Source organism: Typopeltis vanoorti, chromosome 11 (assembly GCF_054136105.1).
Source record: "Typopeltis vanoorti isolate ZY-2024b chromosome 11, IOZ_Tvanoo_1.0, whole genome shotgun sequence".
In the NCBI taxonomy this organism is placed as follows: domain Eukaryota; kingdom Metazoa; phylum Arthropoda; class Arachnida; order Uropygi; family Thelyphonidae; genus Typopeltis; species Typopeltis vanoorti.
In genome coordinates, this window is record NC_143559.1 from 19,531,473 (window position 1) to 19,553,953 (window position 22,481).

At 36.5% G+C, this 22,481-nt stretch overlaps 1 protein-coding gene across 3 annotated transcripts in view; it reads left to right on the forward strand.

Annotated features, from left to right (window-relative positions):
* Positions 1-22,481, forward strand: part of LOC150101351 (methionine synthase-like) — an 815,136-nt gene that overhangs the window by 340,805 nt on the left and 451,850 nt on the right. For all 3 annotated transcript variants that reach the window (XM_090400909.1, XM_090400910.1, XM_090400911.1), the window contains exons 16-17: positions 284-469; positions 15,239-15,418. In XM_090400909.1, the coding sequence (XP_090257035.1) occupies positions 284-469; positions 15,239-15,418 (366 nt within the window). The remainder of the gene's footprint in view (positions 1-283; positions 470-15,238; positions 15,419-22,481) is intronic.

Here is a 22,481-nt window from a genome sequence, read left to right on the forward strand (position 1 = left end):
AACTAAGTTAGTTTTACAACTAATTTTCAGCTGCTTTTGTTATTTATCAACAAATGTGGACTCATATCAAATGGTGATTTTCATTGGCGACTTTGAAATTTCCATTTTACTTATTGAAGGCCATATGGCTTGAAAGTAGTGATGTAGGTGTTGTAGATTTATAATCTTATGTGAATGTGATTTTTATGAAAAATTGAAACAGTAGTCATTCAGAATTTATTTATTTATTTATCTGTTAATCTGTTAAAATAGATAATAATAACTTGGTTTGATTCTTTAAAAGGTGCCTGTTTGTATAGATTCTTCTAACTTCAGTGTTATTGAAGCTGGACTGAAATGCACTCAAGGAAAATGTATAGTGAATTCAATCAGTCTTAAAGAGGGTGAAGAAAACTTTCTGCAGAAAGCTAAAATTATAAAACAGTATGGAGCTGCGGTTGTAATAATGGCCTTTGATGAGATTGGGCAGGTGAGATGTTAGCATAATTACAGTATAGAGTAAATTATTGTATTGTTTCTAGTCATATTATGTCCAAGTATATGTAGCTCAGAGTTTGTATATTATATTCATGACAGTTCTTTTTTGATACTAGAAAAAAAAAACATTCTCTAAAAAAGCTATGTTTTCTCTTCTAGTGCATTTGAAAAAATTTTTTAATTATATTTTTTATGTGACTCCCATTCATGAACCTATATGTAATACATTAATACCATAGATGGACTAAGGATTTTTTTCTATTTTTTTCTATTTTTATTAATTTTTTTGTTTTTTGTAATTTATTACCTGGTCTTGAAACTGCTCTCAAGAACCAAAATGTGGGACTTTTTAAAGCCACTTAAAGCCTTCAATAAGCAGTGGACTGAAGCAGTGGACTGGGCAATGAAATTCATCTATTACATAAAAATAATCACATCCATGCCCATGGTAAAATTTGAACTCATACTCAGAGCAGATATGCTTAATCACTCTGCCAGCCAGGTTGCCTTAGTTGAGTTTCAATCTTTATTGGAAACTCACTAGAAGGAAGGAAAACTCTTAAAGATACTTTCAGTTAATTCTCTAGTAATTAATATCCCTATCCCTCTACTATCTTGGATCTCTGGGCTTATAATATTGGGAGGTTTATTTGCTTGTTGTAATATGCAGGTTCATTTTGCATCTCATAGAAACCATGTTATATATTATAATAGGAGATCATAAGGACCATAACTTATTCTAAACTCACAGCCAAACCACATGGGACATTGTAAATTTTTGTTATAATTAAATAAAAGCAGGCTGTTGTGGAAAGCTCAGAAGACAATGTGGATCAAGTAGCATTGAATGAAGAATTAGGTTATTAAACCAATGCTTTTTTGGTAGTGGTTAAGTAACAACATTGTCTTAATGCATTCCAAAAGTTAGGAGATTACATAGGGTAGGCATAAAATTGATGGGTGATGAGATGAAGTGTATAATCTAGAATTCATTATTGAGACAGTATAAGGGGCGAGGCAGCAATCTGAATATCAGTAGTATAAACAACAGCTAGAAAGGTGACTCAGTTGGTAAGGAAAGCAAAAATGTAGACAGCAATTAGCTAATTGCTGAAACTGAAGAAAAATCCAGAGAGTTATTTCGATATATGACCAGTCAAAGAAAGAATGATTATAGGAAGATGATATTAGTTGAAAATGGTAGATGGGTAATCAAGGATGAGGATACAGTTGAAGTATTTAATTAACAATTTATCAGTGTATTTCATTCTCATAAATGTGTTTTCATGCAGAGTTTGGGTGTAGTGGGAATGCCAAAAGCGTGACAAAGAATGAAGTGAACTCAATGTTAATATGATGATAAAGCTTGGTGGCATATTATTGCCATTATTTTATATTTCTTACAGATGACTTACTTAGCGGTTTGTTAGTGAGGGTCCCAAAAGAGTGGAAAGAGGATAAACTTCACAAAAGGAAGGATAAGACAGGTTTCAAATTATAGATCAGTCTGTGTATCTGGAGTGGTAGCTAAGATGTTAGAGAGATTGGTCAGAGGTAGAATAATAGACTAGGCTGATAACAGATGGCTCTTCTAAGATTAGCATCAGTTTGTTATTACTGAAACATTATTTGTTATAACAGAAAATTTTTATCACTGTCATAACAGCTTTAGTAAGGTAACAGATGAAAATTAATTGCTTATAAAAAAAATAGGAAAGATTAGCCAATAGAAAAAGTATACTGTCTCCCATAATTGAGAGAAGCATAGTTCCTCAGATTCCATGTTACAAATGATGTAATAATGCTTCACACCTAATTTTAAGATTGTGCATAATTAATTTTTACTCTTATGTAGAAATTTAATTTTTTCCCCAAACTCTGTGCTTACTAAAAATGGTATGTTTTGCAAGGCCAGATTGTTTGGGCTCATTTATTTGATGTATGATTTATGTTCCTCATAACAAGCACTGGCAGTTTTCCAGATTATCCAAATTAAGATAGACCCAAGATCAAGGAATCCTGTAGACACATGAAGTTTAGTGGAAAAAACTTTTCTATAGGAGAGGGAAGAAAAGTAGAAATTTTCCAGATATGATGAAATGCTACATAGATATGGATTGACAGTTTTAATGCTATTTCTGATATTCCTTTAACATATGAAAGCAGAAGGTGAGTCATTTCTTCTTGAGCAGAAGCAGGAATCCTATCATTGTTGAATACTTTGTTGGTAAAGTATTCAACAGTGATAGATAAAGCATCTCACTGAAACATTAGTCAAGAATGTTGATTTAATATACTGTAATTAAGGTTTTAATTGTTCTACTTTACGGATGAGGATGTTGGTGAGACATGCATAGATGTAATGTCCCTGTGGGTTTTCTTCCAGAATATACAGAGAGAAGCAAAGACTTTTCATCAGGTTGACAAAGAATCAGCAGCCACCAAAAGGCTGATTGATTATTATTATTTTTTTTTCTAATGCAAACTGTATTCTTTGAGTGAACTGCATTTATCTTTGATGCAAAATTTTCCAAATTAGAACAGGAACTATTCCAAATTACAAAGATGTCATCATTATAACCATAAAGTAGGTTTTTGAGAGAGAGGCGGCAGTTTATTCTGAATGCTAAATTATCCAGAATGTATTTCAAAAATTAAAAAGTTTAACAAAGTTGGAAGGAAAGTCTTGTTTCAGTAATCAGTGGTATCTTTTGAAGATATACTGATAAACACAGAGACTATATTCGAACTGATCATAATATTAGATATGCTCAGACAAAGGTTGGAGTGTTCTTAATGTGAAAGGCAGACCTCTGTTTAAAAGTAGTGAGCAAAATTAACAACTGCTTGGACATATATACCTAAGAAAAGTAATACAATCAGTGATACTTCTTAGAGTAATAGCAGGTTTGTGAATCTTGGAACTACTGTATAATATTGGAGTATGTACATATAAGTCTTGAGTTTTATATTGGGGTGATATTGGGGTTCTTAAGGGTCAAAGCTGTATAACTGAGAGGAGACCTTCACATAGCTTTTAAAGGAATGCAGAGAACCGACCAGGGCTTCTGACCTAAAATCTAATCCTCACCTTCTCATGGTGCACCCTGTTAGGTGTCTACCTGGATACTGAACGAACGAAGATGGGCTGGCAATTTGGGATTTAGCTGACCAAGTTGTATCTTATTGGCTTAAACCAATATACAAAATGATGATACAACATGACAAAATTTCATGCTGACTGGAGCGTCGCGTGGTTAAACAAGCCTCCCCCTCCCCGTTGTTTTTGCCAGGGAACCAGAGTGAACAGTGAAAAGTCAGCTACTGCAACAAATCTGAAAACACACCCCAACTCAACATCACCAGAGTTAAAGATCGGTATTATCAACATAAGAAGCCTGAATGGCAAAGAAATGGAGCTAGCTGAGGAATTAGATAAGTACCAGATCGACATAATAGGGATGACTGAAACAAAAAAGACAAAAACTGGTGAGATCTTTCTGGGCAATAAATACAAAATGTTATATTCAGGAAATGACAATCAAGGAAAAGAAGGAGTAGCCATAGTATTCAACATAAAATACGAGGCTAATCTTCTTGAATGGCATGCAGTCTCAAGTAGAGTGATGTGGGCTAATATTAGAATGGGGAACTGGATAATGAGACTTATTTGTGCCTATGGTCCCACAGAAGGTTCTACTAAGGTAGAAGTGGAGGAATTTTTTGAGGCTTTAGAGCAGCGGTCGGCAAACTTTTTAAACCATCGATCCCTTCATGGAATCCTAGATCCCTCATCAATCCCCAGCATGCTAAATAAATGAATAAATGTTATCAATAATAAATTTCTCAATTTAAAAATAATAATTCCTTCATCCTTTTTATTGTTTCACTGGTAATTGATGGTATAAATCCAAATATTAAATATTCTTGCAAATACTTATTATCAGGGGCTGCCATTATGGGAACTATAATTTAAATAAAATTATACAGTAAATTTTATGTTATCAGATCACTGAACAACACCCTGATAACTGTGGGCAATAAATGCAAACAACTGTTTGCATTTATTGCCCATATTTCTGTTCAGGGAGAGCATGCGCTTCTCCCTCGTTGGCTCAACCAATCAGCCAGTTGCCATTGAATGTCAAAATCATTTTAGGTGTTTATTGATCCCATTTTGACCACTAGACATTTATCGACCCCTTGGATAACCACATTAATCCTTAAGGGGTATTTGCCGACCCCTGCTTTAGAGAAAGCAACTGACACAATGAAAAATGAAAAGTTGGTCCTTGTTGGGGATCTAAATAGCAGAGTAGCAAATGATTGTCAGACACAAAAATATTTTTGGAAAATTTGAAAAAAGAGCAAAGCTAATAATAATGGCAAAATACCTGTTGGATTTCTGATCAGGACATGGACTGGTTATTACTAACACAATGTTCCAACATAAAAATGTGCACAAATTCACATGGAGAGAAATGGCAAGGAATAAGAAAAGTCTTATTTACTATGTTATTGTTGATAGTGATGTTTTCTCCCTGGTGCAGTACACTAGAATGTACAGAGGATTTGAAATTGGAAGTGATCACCATTTAGTCTTGAGCAGGATAAAATTGAATTTCATATTGAAAAGAAGAACATGTAAGAAAGTTTTAAAGCAAACAAAAGTTGAGTAGCTATCAGATGCTGCTCAACTTTTATTTGCTTTAAAACTTCGACCACAGGAACCAAACCTTGTAGATTCAGTGGCAAGTCCTGAAGAAAATATTGATTGATTCAGCCAGATAGGCATGTGATGAGGTTGTCTGCAAGGATATAAAAATCAGAACTCCATGGTGAACACAGGAAGTTAAAGAGGCAGTGAAGGAAAAGAAGAAAGCATATCAAAAGTTCCTGGCAAATAAGTCAGCTAGTGCTCTTAGAGAATACAGAGACAAATGTAAGAAAGCTATACACTGTGTAAAACTAGCTAATCAAAAGTCATGGAAAGCTTTGGTAAGAACATCGAAAATAAATATCAAGAAGTAGCAAGATATTCTGTAGGTTGTTGAAGAAGTTCAGAAATGGAGGAAACAGTGGTGTAAAAGGTATTAGAGATGATAAAGGTGACACAAAACTGGATAAATAGATATCCTTGAAGTATAGAGTAATTAATTTTAAAAATTGCTAATTGAAACAATTAGCAATTTTACAGCCCAGTGGTAAAAAAAACACTGACCAGACATGCAATCAGGAATACATATCCCTTGCTATGTCATTACCTTTTTTCTATTATTTCCTTATCTTTATCCCTCTTCTGCCTACTAAGCTTAAATCTCTAACCTCTCTCTCTCTCTGGGGCTGTTTCTCCTTTCGGAACTCTGACAAAAAATGTTTGATTTAGCTGCACCAGTCAGAGTCGTAGAACAGAGGAATTCTTGCTCAAAGAAACCTTCCCAGAGTTCGAAAGTATTACCTAATCTTGTTCAAGTATTAAGTGCCTATAGAAATTTCAACATTGCAATCATGGCCTTAACTTTCTAAACTTTCCTTAATTTCCCCTTATTCATTTCCGAACTTTTGCGAGTGGTAAAATCAGTCTCACGCTCAGACAAACTCAGGTCTTACATAGAAAAAACATGTTTATTAAATATCAAATTGCATACAAATAGACTTCCACACATCAAAGTATGTCATATCAGAATTCTAGTTCACTGGCTAAGCAGTAAAGGAACATTCTAATTATCAAACACACTATTTACATCTCTAGGTTAAAAGATACACACAGATCATAAAACATTAGTTCAATATCTTAACAAAGTTTGCTAACAAAATTCCATTCACATTTTACTGAGTGTAGCATACTCCCAGGCTCTCAGACTATTTGTTTAATACAGTTAACAAGTTACTGAGCACAAAGTCACTTAAAGTTCTCTTTCCTTTCAATTAGAAATCTGTTCTTCTCTCTTTTCTCCAATGCTAATTGTTACACGAATAAGAAAATTTCTGTACATTACCACCGTCTTGAGAGCTCATCATGCTCCTTTCGTCCATCCTTTGTAGTCAGATGTCTTTCTGCTTTATCTAGTCGTGTTCACGTGGAGTTTACTCTGCTCGACACAAATGGCCATTCCTTGCTTTTGCCAGACTAACGCTCATCTAGCAGGTCATCGTCATCAGCTCTGCCATCCTTCAGGGGGGAACTTTTCACTTTCTCACATCGGTAAACTCTTACCGATGGCCTGAGTTGGTGGATGCCATCATATCACGTATAGCATGCCCGACTCCTTCAGTTAGCAACTGGGAAGGAGATTGCCGTCCAGCGCCGTCGATTGGTCAGCACTGCTGGTCCACACGAGAAAAACCAGAACAGGAAAAAACGGGGGGTTCAAACTTGAGTGAACTCCTTTTATTGCCCTTCATAGCGCCCCCTTGTTGTATCGGAGGATCTCTCATTGCGCTCTCCTATTTGCCCTTACGTGGTTGTGTCACACTTCTGCTCCTTGAAGAGCGCTCTTTTCGCAGAACACAAGTTCAGCTCGCCTTCCATGAATGCTTTCGCTTTGGGCGTTACATCATCGTAGGCAACTAGCTAGCAACCTTTGCACCTTTGTTCACACTTAGACATACATTCTTACACAGAGCATATTTAAAATACCAACATTTTTTTAACAATACAATTTTACTTAAACATATAAATTTCACTTCTACTTTACTTCTTTCTAGGGTAATTCTAACATGTTTTCCTCTTGCCCTTTTGACTAAAAGTACAAGTATTTCTAGTTCAAAATTTTGTTTCTTGTTAAATCTTGACTGAACGACCCTTTTGATAAAAAGGTCCTCATTCAGGATCTAACATCCTACTTGAAGTAGAAAAAGCCATCAAAAGCCTGAAATATGGAAAGGCAGCTGGAGTAGATGATATTTGACCAAAAATGCTAAAGTATGGAGGTATAAAAATCTTACAGTGGCTGCATTGCATAGTTCAGAAGGCATGGACAGAGGGACGAATTCCAGATGATTGGAGTACAGCTCTCATCGTATCCATATATAAAAAGGAAAATAAAACCGAATGTGAGAATTACAGAGGTATTTCCCATACTGAGTATTCCTGGTAAGATATATGCAAGTATACTTGAGAAAAGTTGAGAAGGATTGTGTAAGGGAAGCTTGGTGAAGAACAAGCTGGATTCAGGCCAAATAGAGACTGTCAGGATCATCTCTTCACTTTACTACAAATGGTTGAGAAATCATGGGAATATAACAAATATCTGTATTTAAGTTTTGTAGATCTATAAAAGGCATATGATAAGGTTCCAAAAGAGAAGCTATTGAAAATGCTATAGTCGTATGGTGTCAGTGGGGCATTATATCAAGCAATACTTAGTCTTTATTTGAGTTGTAAGTCAGCAGCAGTTAGAATTGAAGGAAGTACAAGAAGTTGGTTTAATGTTAAATCTGGTGTCACAAGGATATACCATGGTGCCTCACAATTCGACACTAATTCGTTGAAGAACTAATGTTGATTTGCAAAAATGTCAAATTGCGGGACAATATTTCCCATATAAGTCTATGGAAAATAGATTAATTCATTGTCGGACCCCCTAACGGGGGAGTGGGAGGGAAATTCACCACATTATTTACTTTACATATTTTACTATTGTATAACACACTAAATTACAAAATACACTATTGTATACACAATACATACAATCTTGAGCCTTAGATGTTGAAAGGGAGTCTTTTGTATCCTGTTCTACTTCTTTTCATCTCCTCTTTGCTTGAACAGGGATGAGGAACTGATCAAGGGTGGACTGTCTCTCTCTCTCTCTCTCTCTCTCTTTTTCAAGATGGTTTTGAAGTGATGAATGATGCTGTTGTTGAACAAGTCTGTCATTCTACTCACATCAGCAGTGTTGGGGTGCCATTCCAAACAAACAGACTGCACCCTCTCGCAATGGAATAAAACTTCTTTAATGGCAGCTGTTGGCATTGGCCCTTTTTCCCTGTCATCCTCTTCTTCAGGTGAAATTCCTCTTTTTCTCTCTCCTTTGTTTGCTGTTCGCTGAGTGCTCTGAGTTCTTCCACAGTCAGTTCGTCATCGTGATCCTCCACAAGCTGCTCTTAAACTACATCAGCCTCATCAACCTATTCTATGTCGAGATTCTCCGCTGTTGAAATGATCTCTCACATGGCTGCAGCTGCTTTCTGATTCTCCAGCTGCTTGGTCTACACTGTTGTCATCCTGAGAAAAATTAGTAACGAGTTTCTTCCACGATGCACAAAATGGTTCTCTGTGTCACTCTATCCCAGGCACTTTTAATAATGGAAATGGCATGGAGAATGTTGAACTCGGTCTTCCAGAAGTCCTTTAGTGTCTTGCTTGTCAGAAGAGTGAGTCACATCGAAAAGCCATGAGAACAAAGCCTTGGTGTAAAGTTTTTTAAAACACGCAATCACTTCTTGATCCATAGGTTGGATCAGTGATGTCGTGTTTGTCGTGGATGAAGTCAAAATAAATTTCAAGAATGTCCTCTAAGTCTTGAAGGTGGGCACTAGCATTGTCAATGATCAGCAGTGCTTTCAAAGGCAAATTGTTGTCAGTGAGGAACTTCTTCATGCTCGAGGCAAACACCTCAAAAATCCAATCTTTGAAAACTTGCTGGTCTACCTAGGCTTTCGCATTGGATTTCCACATCACTGGCAGTTTGGATTTAATGATTTTCTTCCCAAAGCACCGAGGATTTTCTGAATGGTAGACCAGAAGTGGCTTCTGTTTAAAGTCTCCACTTGCATTTGCTGCCAATAACAAGCTAAGCCTATCTTTCCTAGGCTTATGTCCTGGCAGCCTCACTTCATCTTGCCTAATGTAAGTTCGATTTGGCAAGTGCTTCCAAAATAACCCAGTTTCATCCCTGTTAAAATTTTGCTGTAGCAGGTGGCCTTCCTTCCTGATTAAATCTTCAAATTTTTTCACAAACTTTTCTGCAGCCTCTTTATCTACACTAACAACTTCCCACTGTCTGAGAACACTATGGATGCCTGTTCTACCTTGGAATCTCTGAAACCAGCCTCGACTTGCTTTGAATTCCTCAGTTTGGTGAGAGTACATCATGGAGTTTTATTCTGCAATTCTTGAAAAATTAACCTAGCCTTCTCACAGATCATTGCACTAACTATCTGCACTAACAACTTCCCACTGTCTGAGAACACTATGGATGCCTGTTCTACCTTGGAATCTGTGAAACCAGCCTCGACTTGCTTTGAATTCCTCAGTTTGGTGAGAGTACATCATGGAGTTTTCTTCTGCAATTCTTGAAAAATTAACCGAGCCTTCTCACAGATCATTGCCTGAATTACTGAATCTCCTTTCATCTGTTTTTCTCTAATCCAGGTGATAGGCAGCTTTTCCATCTCTTCATTGATTGAAGATCTGTTCTTGTCAGAAATCTTCATTGCACCAGCAGACACCCTAGCACTCATATTCTTCTCTCTCTGTTGTCAAAAAGTTGCCACAGTTGACCTAGGAATGCCAAACTCTTGAGCTACATCTGTAATTGTTCTACCTTTCTGCACATTATCTACAATTTCTTTCTTCTTCTCTATGCTCAACCAAGTGTGCTTCTTTCCTGAATTATTCCTCTGTTCACTTCTCTTTGGACCCATTCTTAAATTTCACTCAAAAAAATAAAAATAACTGCGGATGCACAAAATTTTTACTTTCTGAAAGATGCAGAATTGAAAATTAGCACAAACAACATGAGCAAACGTTAACACAGCCCAAAAGAAATGACAAATAACAAATGACATCACACAATTCCATGCACATGCATGCGCTTCTGCGAAATTCAACTGTCGAATTGTGAGACTGTCGAATTGCGAGGCACCAGTGTACATTATCCACTCTGTTATTCATTATCTATATGGATGACATTATGAACGAAAGTGGTATTCAACCTGATATCAAAATTGGAGATGTAAATGTCAACTCTTTGCTTTATGTGGATGATGTTATACTTCTAAATAAATCCACTACAAGTCTGCAAGATTCCCTGACTAAATTGAATAACTGTAGTAATAGATATGATATGAAGGTCAGCAATAACAAGACAAAGACAATGAAAATAGGCTGAAACATTGACAATATCAACTGCATTGTGAATGGAGAACCTATAGAACAAAAAAAACATTTGAACTACTTAGACACGATTTTTAGTGAAGATGGGAAATTAAATATGGAAGTAGACAACAGAATCAACAAAGCTGGTATGGTAGGAAGTCAGTTGAAAGACTTATACAAGATGGATGGCCTGCATTTGAATGGACTTGGTGTGCGGAGACTGGAAAAAAGTGTTGCTGAATGAAGTGAAAATGGATGTGCAGAACCAGGGAAACTAGAACTACCAAGGAGGGGAGGAAGTGGATATCCAGACATCAGTGAGACAGTTGAGTGTAAAAATGTATATAATGTACTTGAGCCAGCACTAAGGACAAAAAATGGGAATGGGACATTTAGAATAACGCATCAAGATAGGGGTGGGACAAAGGGATCACTGCAATTCATGTATACTAATGCCAGGAGTATTAGGAACAAGAAGGAAGAATTTTTGGCCTTGATTGGCTCTTCCTGGCCACAGGTTATTGGCATTAGTGAAACATGGCTGACGGAAGATGATATAGTTAGGGGATAGAATGTATAGGTTATAGTATGTTTAGGAGGGACAGAGAGAATAAAATTGGGGGAGGGGTGTTATTGATGATAGCTGATGAACTGCAGCCAAGGAGAATTGAAGTATTGTAGGATAGTGAAAGGAGCTCATTTGAGGCTATTTGGTGTGTGATTGACACTGGCAGAATAAAATATACAGTTGGGTGCTGCTATAGACCAGGTGATGGAATAGATGGTGGAGATGGTATGCATAAACAAATTGATGAAATGAGTGGAAGGAGGGTAATTATTATGGGGGATTTCAACTGTGGTAACATTGATTGGAAGGAGGAGAGGACACATGTGAGGAAGGAAATGGATTTTATTCAATTATTAAGGGATCACTATCTGAAACAGCATGTAATTGAAAATACTAGGGGTGTGAGAGTGCTTGACCTGGTAATAGTATCTGAGAATTTGACTGTAATGAATATGACCATGTTGCCACCTATTGGTGAGAGTGATCATAAGGACTTGACCTGGGAGGTGGCTAAAGGTGTGCAATTTGTGATTAAGACAGGGTATATGTGGAATTACCGTGCTGGCAAGTATGACAAGCTTAGAAGATTGCTTGGATCAGTGCCATGGCATGTACAACTGCAAGGGCTGGATGTCGATAGAGCATGGGAAGTGGTCAAAGAGCATTTACAGGAGGTTATTGCTGATTGTATACCTAAGGTCCGAATAGTGAAACAAGGAGGGGTTAAATGGATGAATAACACCATTAAGCTTGAGCTGCAAAAAAAGAAACAACTATGGAGGGAATTTAAAGAAAGGGGTGACCTGCAGGCACACGAACGCTATAAAGTGCAGGCCAGAAGGGTAACGAGTGTGGTAAAAACAGCAAAAGCCGATTATGAAAGGAAACTAGCTATGCAAGCAAAAGAGAATCCCAAACAGTTCTTTCAATATGCTGCAAGCAAGAAAAAAACTGTACATGGCAAAATGATTTTAAGGAATGACGATGGTAAAGAGTTCACTGAACCAGTCGATATAGTGGAGTTACTGAGCGCGCACTTTGCAAAAGTATATCATCCAGGTGGTGACGTTGAAAAAATGAAGGAACCATTAGTTTATACGGGAATTGTGATGAATGAAGTGGAGGTGAATAGTCTATTACAGAACCTTAATGTGAATACATCTGTGAGATTGGATGGTATACCGGCACGGGTCTTGCATGAAGCGGCTAATGAATTATCAGTGCCCTTGACCATGTTGTTTAATCTGAGTCTCGGGTCTGGCTTAGTCCCGAAGGCGTGGAAAGAGGGGAAAATAGTTTCACAGCATAAAGGAGGATCCAAGACTATGATTGCAAATTACCGACCGATCAGCATATCAGGAGTCGTTGTCAAGGTCTTGGAGAAAGTAGTCAAGGGAAAAATACAGGAATGGATTGATGAAAATGAGATACTGTACAGAGGACAGCATGGCTTTGTGAAGGGTAGATCATGCCTCAGTAACTTGCTCAAGTTTTATAACAAGGTGACGGCTGAACTGGATAAGGGAAATGGGTTTACAGTGATACTGCTAGACCTGGCAAAGGCATTTGACAGGATACCACATAGAATTCTAATCCGTAAACTACAATATATGGGAATGGATATAGGGTTGGTGAGATGGATAGCTGGGTGGTTGATGGAGAGATATCAAAGAGTAGTTTATTCAGGAGTAGAGTCCAAAAGACGGCCTGTGACTAGTGGTGTGCCACAGGGTTCTGTTCTTGGACCACTGCTGTTTAATCTGTTCATTAACGATATAGGGTAGGGTCTAAGTGGGACAGTTCATTTGTTCGCTGATGATGCAAAGTTGGGTAGGGCGATAGTGAACGCAGAAGATGTCAAAGTCTTGCAAGATGACTTAGATAGATTGGAGTTCTGGACTAAGGAGAATGGATGGCAATTTAATGTGACAAAATGTAAGGTTATTCATTTCGGAGTGAAAAGATTAGCAGCAGTATACCACATTGGTGGAACTGTACTCCAAGAGATTGATGAGGCCAGGGACATGGGAGTGTTGGTGGATAGGGAGATGAAGTTTAGGGGGCACATTGCGAAAGTAGCTAAATCAGCTCATCAACTCACTTGGTTGTTAAAAAATACCTTGACGAGCAGAGACAAGCAAGTTATTGTACCTCTGTACCGAGCCCTGATAAGACCTCATCTTGACTACTGTGCCCATTGGTCACCTCGGTTCCTTCTTGATGGGGAGGAGGTGGAGAGGATCCAGAGGCGAGTGACTAAGATGATAGCAGGTCTATGGAATGAACCATATGAGAACAGGTTGAAGATTTGTGGGTTGCAGAAACTAGTTGATAGGCGGAAGAGGGGAGATATGATTGAGACATTCAAATTGCTAAAAGGATTCTATAGGATTAATTCAGATGATATTTTTGAGATCAGGACTGGTGGTGGGAGAACTAGGGGACACCCATGGAAGCTGGGCAAGAGCGTGGTTAGCAGGGGTGTTAGAGCTGGGTTCTTTACTTTTAGAGTGGCAAATGAGTGGAATAAGCTGCCAGAGTCTGTTGTGGGTGCTATGACAGTGAGCAAGTTCAAGGCAAGGTATGATAGATACTGTGAGAATGTTGAACAGTTGTGTGAACATGATGTTTAGGGCCTCCCTCGATGAGTCTAAGGACTCCTGGAGTAGCCCGTAGTAATAATAATAATAATAAATTAGTCAAAACACTAAATTAGTTGTATTCAAGACAGTGTTCAAATCAGTTTTAACTTATGGATCTGAGAGCTGGGTTAGAAGTAAAACACTTGACAAAGACTAGAGACTACAGATATAAGAGTCCTGAGAAAGATTAGGGCATGAACAGATGGCATCAATAGCAATATCATATTAAAAATGAGGATATTAGGAAAGAACCTTTCATTGTTACCATCCAGGAATGTGTTAGTAGAGCTAATCTCAGGTGGTATGGTATGTATCAATCCACCCATGATATAGGTGGTTTGATACCCTTAGAATACAGGAATATAAGATCTCATAATGTTGGAATCTAGACATGTAACAGACTGATTTGTAGGAAAATTGTAAATAGGAAGTCAGTAATGATGTAAATTTTTCATGTACAGGATATGATATATCCTGTACACCCCTTTAGGGTACATGTCAAGAATTTGATGATGATGAGATTTATATTGAAATAATCATCCCAACTAGAAATGTTATCAATAAGATTTTTGAGTTTATTAATCTGATTGATATCAGTAATAGAAACGAAGGGCTTGTAAGTAGATGAGTCAAGAAGATTAAGGAAATATTCCTGTATATACTGTCCTGTATTATAAAAGCCTTTCCTTTATCTGCCTTGATGGTGATAAGAATGTTGTTGTTGTTACATGTGACATTTTAAGGACTTTAAGGAGATTTTCAATCAGGAAAAGTGAGGTTAGATGAATGTGGTTTGCTTTGAAAACAACAACAACAAAAAAACATCTATCCTCACTTTTCAAAGCAAATTCCATTGCAAATTTTAGAAGGAACTGTACCCAAGCCTTTGTCTTTCAAATTAAAAAAAAGTGTTCATTAGTGGTATGTTTTTTGGAGAAACATTTATACAGTATAAAAGATTTATACAGCCATACTTGTTAAGGTTTGTAGTATGTTTTAAGGCTTCTGTTGATTCCAGAAACAACCTCTCTGACTTGTAGAAGCTTCTGTGCATTACTTTTGTTTCTTTCCAATTGATCTTATGTGCAGGGGGTATCCAAAGCATGGTCTGCCAGACCCGACTTGTCATAGTGCAAGTGTCTGATATAATTTTTTGTGTTCACTGAGGTGGATGTCCACAGTTCTTCCTGTCTGTCTGTAGTAGGCTTGATGGCAAGAACAGGGCACTTCATAGACTCCTGGATGTGATAAAGGAGTGCATTTGTCCTTAAGTTAATAAATAGTTATTTTCTTATCCATCTGTGTTCATATCATACTGTGAAATCTATTACAACATGTCTGATGAACACATAAGCCTATCCACGCGTACAAAGATATAAAGATTAGTTAGAGTTAATATTTTATAGTTTATTTTATGATACTACTTTCTTAATGGTTTTATGTTTTTAGGCTGCTGATGAAAAGAGAAAAATTGAAATTTGCAGTCGTTCATACCATTTATTAATATCAGAAGGTGGATTTAATCCAGCTGATATTATATTTGATCCAAATATTCTCACTATAGGAACTGGAATTGAAGAACATAACCAGTATGCTATTGACTTCCTAAATGCAATCAGAAATATTAAGGTAACCAGTTTATTCACTTTGGTGTATATTAAAAAGATAATTATGAGATGGTCAATGAAAACTGAAATTGCTGATCCTCACTATTTCAAGTGTTGCTGTAATAGATTCATTCACTGACAAACTGCTCAAAGGTTTTGGCCAGAATTCCATAATATTAATGCTCTTCTAAAAAAAATATATTCTCTATAGTAGGCCTTCTACTTTGGTAATATATTATTTGTCCCAGTGCATTCACTAGAGCAAAAGTTGAATATAATCAGAAAAATTTTGATATTAATTCTTAATATGACTGTGTATTTTTATATATATTTTTGTTTTTTAATACTGTTGTAAAGAATCTATGACTATTAAAGAACTACTGAAATTATCCAAAATACATACTTGAACTCATTTCTTGCATATGCTATTAGCTCTAATTTTATATTGCTTACTTACTCGTTTAACTCATTTTCAGTAATAGTTGCACAGCATTCATTGTATAGAACTTTGGCTGGGACTTTTCAAGTAATTTGTTATACTGAGTGAGTTCACTGTAATGTATACTACAGAGAAATTCTGTAGATAGATAGATATACCTGCTGTCCAAAAAGAAACCGAACTTTTCAAAAATAGAAGAAACTAGTGGCACCATCTGTCGTATATTTTTGTTGTCGAAACCTTCATTAGTGTTGTGCCAACTGTTTATGACATTTGTTTCATTAGAAGCCGAGTTATAGTGCCAAGAGTGACAGTGCGTTTTGACAAATGATCGGAAAATGAGTTTTAAACAGAGAGCTGTAATTGACTTTTGTGTTAAATTTGGTAAAAGTTTTACTGAAACGCATCAAATGCTTGAAAAAGCATACGGTGATGAATGCTTATCCCGTACTCAAGTTTACGAGTGGTTTAAGCGATTTCGAAGTGGTCGTGAGACTCTTGAGGTTGACGAAAAGCCAGGCCATCCAGAAACTGGACTGAGCGAAGTTAACATCCAAAGACTGCTTGATTTCATCAAAGAAAATGTGAGATTGACCGAGAATTTTGGCCTTCATAAATTGAATTCACGATTTGTTCCCCACAAGTTGACCGATGACTAAAAAATGTATCGAAAAGGATCTCATTAAAACTGCTCGTAAGGACTCAAACCTCCTTGAAATGATCATTACTGGTGACGAAATGTGGTGTTTTGAGTATGAGCCTGAAACAAAGCGCCAGAGTGCTGAGTGGAGACCACCAGAAGAGGGGAATCTGAAAAAAAGTTGCTTGGAGAAGTCAAAAGTGAAGACAATGCTGATTTGTTTCTATGATTCCAAGAGCATTATCCACAAAGAATTCGTTCCGCCTGGCCAAACGGTCAGTGGTGAGTTTTATCTTGAAGTTTTGAAGCGATTGATAGTGAGAATTCGTTGCGTACGGCATGAATATCGTGATGCAGGCAGCTGGTCACTTTTGCACGATAATGCACCATCTCATCGTTCGAACATTGTGAGACAGTTTTTGAGCAAAAACCAAGTTTGTGTTGGATCACTCACTGTATTCACCTGATTTAGTACCCTGTGACCTCTTTTTTCTTCCCCCCGACTTCATTTGCTGATGAAAGGAAAGTGATACGACGCCATTGAAAACGTTCAAGCAGCAGTAACCACAACCCTCAACAGTATCCCAAAAACCTATATAAAAAACTCATTTAACGAATTAATTGAGTAAACAGTAAGTTTATCAAAAATGCTGTATCGAAGCTGAGGGAGAGTATATTGATTGAAATAAATGATTTGAATAATTATAATTGGCCTGTGTTTTATTTTCTATCAAAAGTTTGGTTTCTTTTTGGACAGAGGGTGTAGAGAGAGAAAGTGATAATTGTTTATACTTGTCATTGTTCTTCTTAGAACACAGGCCACTGTGAGAGTTGCAACATATTCTAAACCCACCTGAGTTGTTATAAAACGAAGATTAATTTGGCTTTTAGTTCACCGACAGTAAAGAACAGCATCATTTTTTGCACAGGGACACCACTAAGTATCATAACAACTGCATAATTTTTTTCTATGTTAAACTAGTGTTTTTCAAACTTTAGGTGATGACTCATTAGTAGGTTACAATCTTAATTTTAGTGAGTCAAGACCAGCTAACATCGATTATCAAAAATTAATTTTTTGATAAACTTACTGGTTAATTAAAGGCACTGATAATAGTCATTTTCATACTTTTAAACTCAATAATGATAAACTTGATTTCCATAGTATTCATGGTGATATACAATTAAGTTTGAGAATATTTGGTGAAAGTCACCAGTTTGTAATGCTGCTGAAAGAGAAGTAATTTTGTCAAATTTTTGCTAATAATACTGAGTTAATATATTGTACTTATTTGTTTTATAAGTGTGCATGATAGACTGAGTTATTTAAATTTAAGTAAAACATTTATATTTCTTTAAAGGATATATTATCGGTATGATCTCAATGCATAGCAGAACAGTAGTGGCCAAGATGTCTTTGTTAGATGTTAAATTGCATGATTTATTTGACTAAAATTTGTGAGATGTATTCATCGCAAATATTGAAAGATTTGTGGAAGGAGAACAAAACTGGTGAGTGTTTTGAGAGTGTGTGTGTGTGTGTGTGTGTGTGTGTGTGTGTGTGTGTGTGTGGTGAGAACAAATTACATGGCAGTAGAGTAGTGTAGAGAGTATTTGTAGAAGACTGGAAAATGTTAATATCAGTGATTGTATTGAAAGTGCAGTGGCAGAAGGTCAGGAGAATGTAGAAGACCTAAATAAGGAATTAGCACACTTGCATGTAGTTTCACAGGACAAAGTGCAAGTTTGAAGGGTTGCAGAAATGCTAATAGATTAGTCAAATCGAGAAGATAAATAAAGTAAGAGGTCCAGAGTAAAAAAAATTATATGTATAAATGAGAGAAAGAGTGTAAGGAAATATTTTTTTGTGCGCTGGTACTTCATGAAAGCACAACGAAATCTTGTTTCCCTGGTGGAAAATGGATATCATCGATGCTATCAGAATGCAGAAAGGCAAAGTGAAAGAATTGATTGTTTTGGCTGGCACCAATGACCTAAGAGGTGAGAGGTATTGTATGATATAGGATGTAAAAGAATTATTGGAAGAAATGAAAAAGAAGAGTGAGAGAGTGAAGTTTGTAAGTTTTCTATGCTGTGATATAGGTGAACTGAGAGGGCAATGATAACTAATGAATTTATACATAGATTGTGCCAAAGGAATAATGTAGAGTTTGTGGACCTATGGTCTGAGTTTGATGGATGGAAGGTTTTGTGTAATGTTGAGAGACTGCACTTGAATGGGTTTGGCATTAGGTCTAGGTGTCTAGAGAGAGCTTTATTCACTGGGGGGGGGGAGCACGAAGTTGGGAAAACTAAAGAAATTAGTGCAGATGCAGACAAGTATGTGTGTGTGTGTAAAGGTATCCATGAAGCACATAAGTGTGTGAATCAACACATATGATTCACACACTTATGTGTGTGTATCGAATAGGATAGTCAATTCATCCTGTTCGATATTGTTAGGGTAGTCATTTCAGGATATAAATGTGATTGGGGATCCAGGAGGATGATACAGTTTCTATATACTAATGCTAGACATATTAGAATAAGAGGGAGGAGTTTTTGGCATTGATTAGTGCAACTTTGCTAAAAGTTATAGATATTAATGAGGCTTGGCTAACATCAGATGGTGTAGTTACAGAGACAACAGATGTGAAATGTTTAGTATTTTCAGGAAGGGTAGGGTAGACAGGATGGGGGATGGAGTACTACTGATGATAGTGGATCAATTGCAGCCAACAATTGTAGGAGTCAATCTAGCAGTCAATCAAGCAATTCTTTTGAGGCATTCTGAAGTGAGATTGAGGCCAACAGGAAAAACTAAAATTGGTTGCTGCTATAGGCCAGGGGACAGGGATGATATGAAAGACATGTATCAGTATATTCGTACAGTGAGTGCAAGTTGATCAATTATTATTCGGGACTTCAACTTTGGAGATATAGATAGGAGGAAGAAAGATCAAATCACAGGAAGGAAATGGAATTTATACACATAATGAAAGATGATTACTTGAAACAAAATGTGACGGAGGGGATTTGGAGTGCAAGAATGTAGGATTTTGTTATGGGATCAGAAGACCTGTCCATAGATTGCCTCCAATTGGGGAAAATTATCATATTTTCTTGACTTGTGATCATGTGGTCAGGAAGTTAGCAAAATATGTGGAAATTCCAGTTAAGAAAGGGTATAATGTGGAACTGTAAGGCAGATGTGATTATGATACACTTATTAGACATCTTGAAGCAGTACCATGGCATAAAGATATACAAGGGAAGGATGTTCACATTGCATGGATTGTCAAGACGTGTCTAGCAGAAATACCCAAGGTCAGGAGGGTAAATCAATAGAAGTTAGATAGATGAGTAGTATCATTAAGGCCAACTTGTAGGAACAGGGCACTTTATGTACTCCAGGCACAGAGAGAGGAGGACCTGATCTTGAGTAGAATGGATAAGGATAGCAAGTTTTTGGTGGTGCTCGAAAGTAGTACACAGATTGTATTTCTTTAAGATTCTAGCCATTTTTTCAGAAGTTCTTCAAGCATAAGAGATGATGATATCATTACTAAAATCTTTCTGAAGAGGTCTATGATTGGGTAAAGGATTGATTATTTTATAATATTAATAATAATATTTTATTATTATTATTATTATTATTATTATTATACTGTGGGAACTGTAGCCATTAGATAAGGTGTGATGTATATGATTAAGTTCTGATGTAAGAGAGGACTCATTCTAACAGAGGTTATAGGCTCTATTCATTACTGTTTTAATGATAACATATAGTTGAGAAGTTTGTGCAAGTTTGCTAATGTATCTGCCTGTGTGAGTGGGCTTCCTGTTTACTGAAAAGGACAGTTTACCATTGGGTGGGTGTGTTACAAAGGTGTCTAGAAAGGCTAAACTGTTATTAGTGTCCTTTTCCATAGTAAACTGGATTCCAGTGAAGACTGTTGAGGTGAGAGAGGAAAGAATGTAATGTGTTTGGGCCATAACATCCAGAACTTATTAATTAACACTTTAATTTGAATAAATATGATGGTTACATTAAACTTCCCAAAATATGTAAAATATTAATACTTCACGATCCCAGTTTACATCCTAGGATGTTAACAGATGTCTACAGAGGGTGCCTTGCCTAGTTAGGACTCTAGTCTTTCATTCATGTGTTTCACTTAATGGATGAAAGATAGTCTCATATTGTACTCCTTGACAATGTCATAGTCACTGAGATGAAATATGGGAAGAATTAAATATTATTTTTAATCCTTTTTCAATGCTTATTAACTCCATTAAGCCTCTAATATGAATAGTGACAGCATGACTTTGTGATGGGTTGGTCATGCCTTAGTAATTTACTAACTTTTTATAATAGAGTGACAGCTGAATTGGATAAAGGGAGTGATGCTGCTGGATTTTGCAAAGACGTTTAACAGGATACCAGATGGAATTCTGTCATGCAGACTGGAACAAATAGGGATGATATGAAACTGGTGATACAGACAGATACCAAAAAAAGTAATATACTAATATACCAGGAAAAGCAGAGTCCAGGAGAAAGCAGGTTACTAGTCATGTGCCCCAAGGCTCTGTAAATAATTTAAAGGAAGATATTCAGTTGTTTGCCGATGTTGCAAAGTTGTATAGAATAATAGTTACGCATGGTTGATGCAGAGAGCTTGCATGATTATTTAAATTGGCTGACATTATCGGCAAAACATAATGAATGGCAATTTAATGTGAAAAAGTATAAAGATATGCATTTTGAGATAAAAAGATTACAAGGTATGCCACATTGAGTGAACTGTACTCCAGGAAATTGATGAAGCCAGGGATTTGGGGTAATAGTAGATAGAAAATTGAAGTTCGGAGGATATATTGCAAAAGTGGCCAGGGTAGCTCACAGAATTATTTGATTATTGAAGAACCCCACTGACAGGCAGAGATAATGAAGTTATCATTATATCATTCCTCTTTATCAATCCTTGATATGACTGTATTTGAATTACTGTGCTCAGGTGTAGTCACCTGGGTTTCTTGGGGATGAGAAAGTGGTGCAGAGGATCCAGAAGAGAGTGACTAACATTGTGAGTGGTCCATGGAATACTCCCTGTGAGGAGAGATTGAGGAATTTTTTCAGTTGTAAAAGTGCATGGATAGGCAAAAAAGAGAGATATGATAGACACATTTAAGTTGTTTAAAGAATTTTATGTGATTAATACAAAGGAAATGTTTCAGCACTTGGCTGGAGGTGGGGGTAGGACAAGAAGTCATCCCTGGAAATTGGGTAAGAGTGTGGTTAACAAGAGTGTGAGGACTAGATCTTCCACTTAGAGAATGGTGAATGCATGGAATGGTCTGCCAGAGTGAGTTGTGATTGTTTTTTTTTGTTAATGGATTCAAGGAGAGATACAGTAGATATTGTGTGGATAGTTTGGTTCTCCCATGACGAGTCTTAGCACTCCTTGGAGGTACCCATGCAATAATAACAATGATAATAATTTTAGTGAAATTAGAAACATTTTCTTGGTTTAATGCTTAATTAAATGTGACAATACAGTTAGTTGGTAAAAAAAGGTTTCTGAATTAATCTTCAAATTCTCTCACTCATTGACAGAACTTCACGAAAAACGATGTGACATTGAGTGGTTTCTTGGTAGTATCATATTATTTAATTTGAAGGGAATATTACTGATGTTATTTATATTTTTTATGTTTTATTATATTAGAAATGTGTGTTGATATTATTTAATAATAGGTTATAATACATGATGCAACCAAAAAGTATCTAGGCCCAAATTAGAAGACCGAGAGATCCATAGATTTCAGATTCAACATGGGATCTAATTGAAAGAAGGTGGTTAGAGAAACAAAAAGATAAAGGAACTGAAGACTATAAGAGATAACATACAGAAGTCAGAAGTTATTCAGTAAGACAATAGGTCTTACTGAATAACCTTCTTTATGAATTTTTGGGAGAAGTTCTTCCAAATATGAACGAGG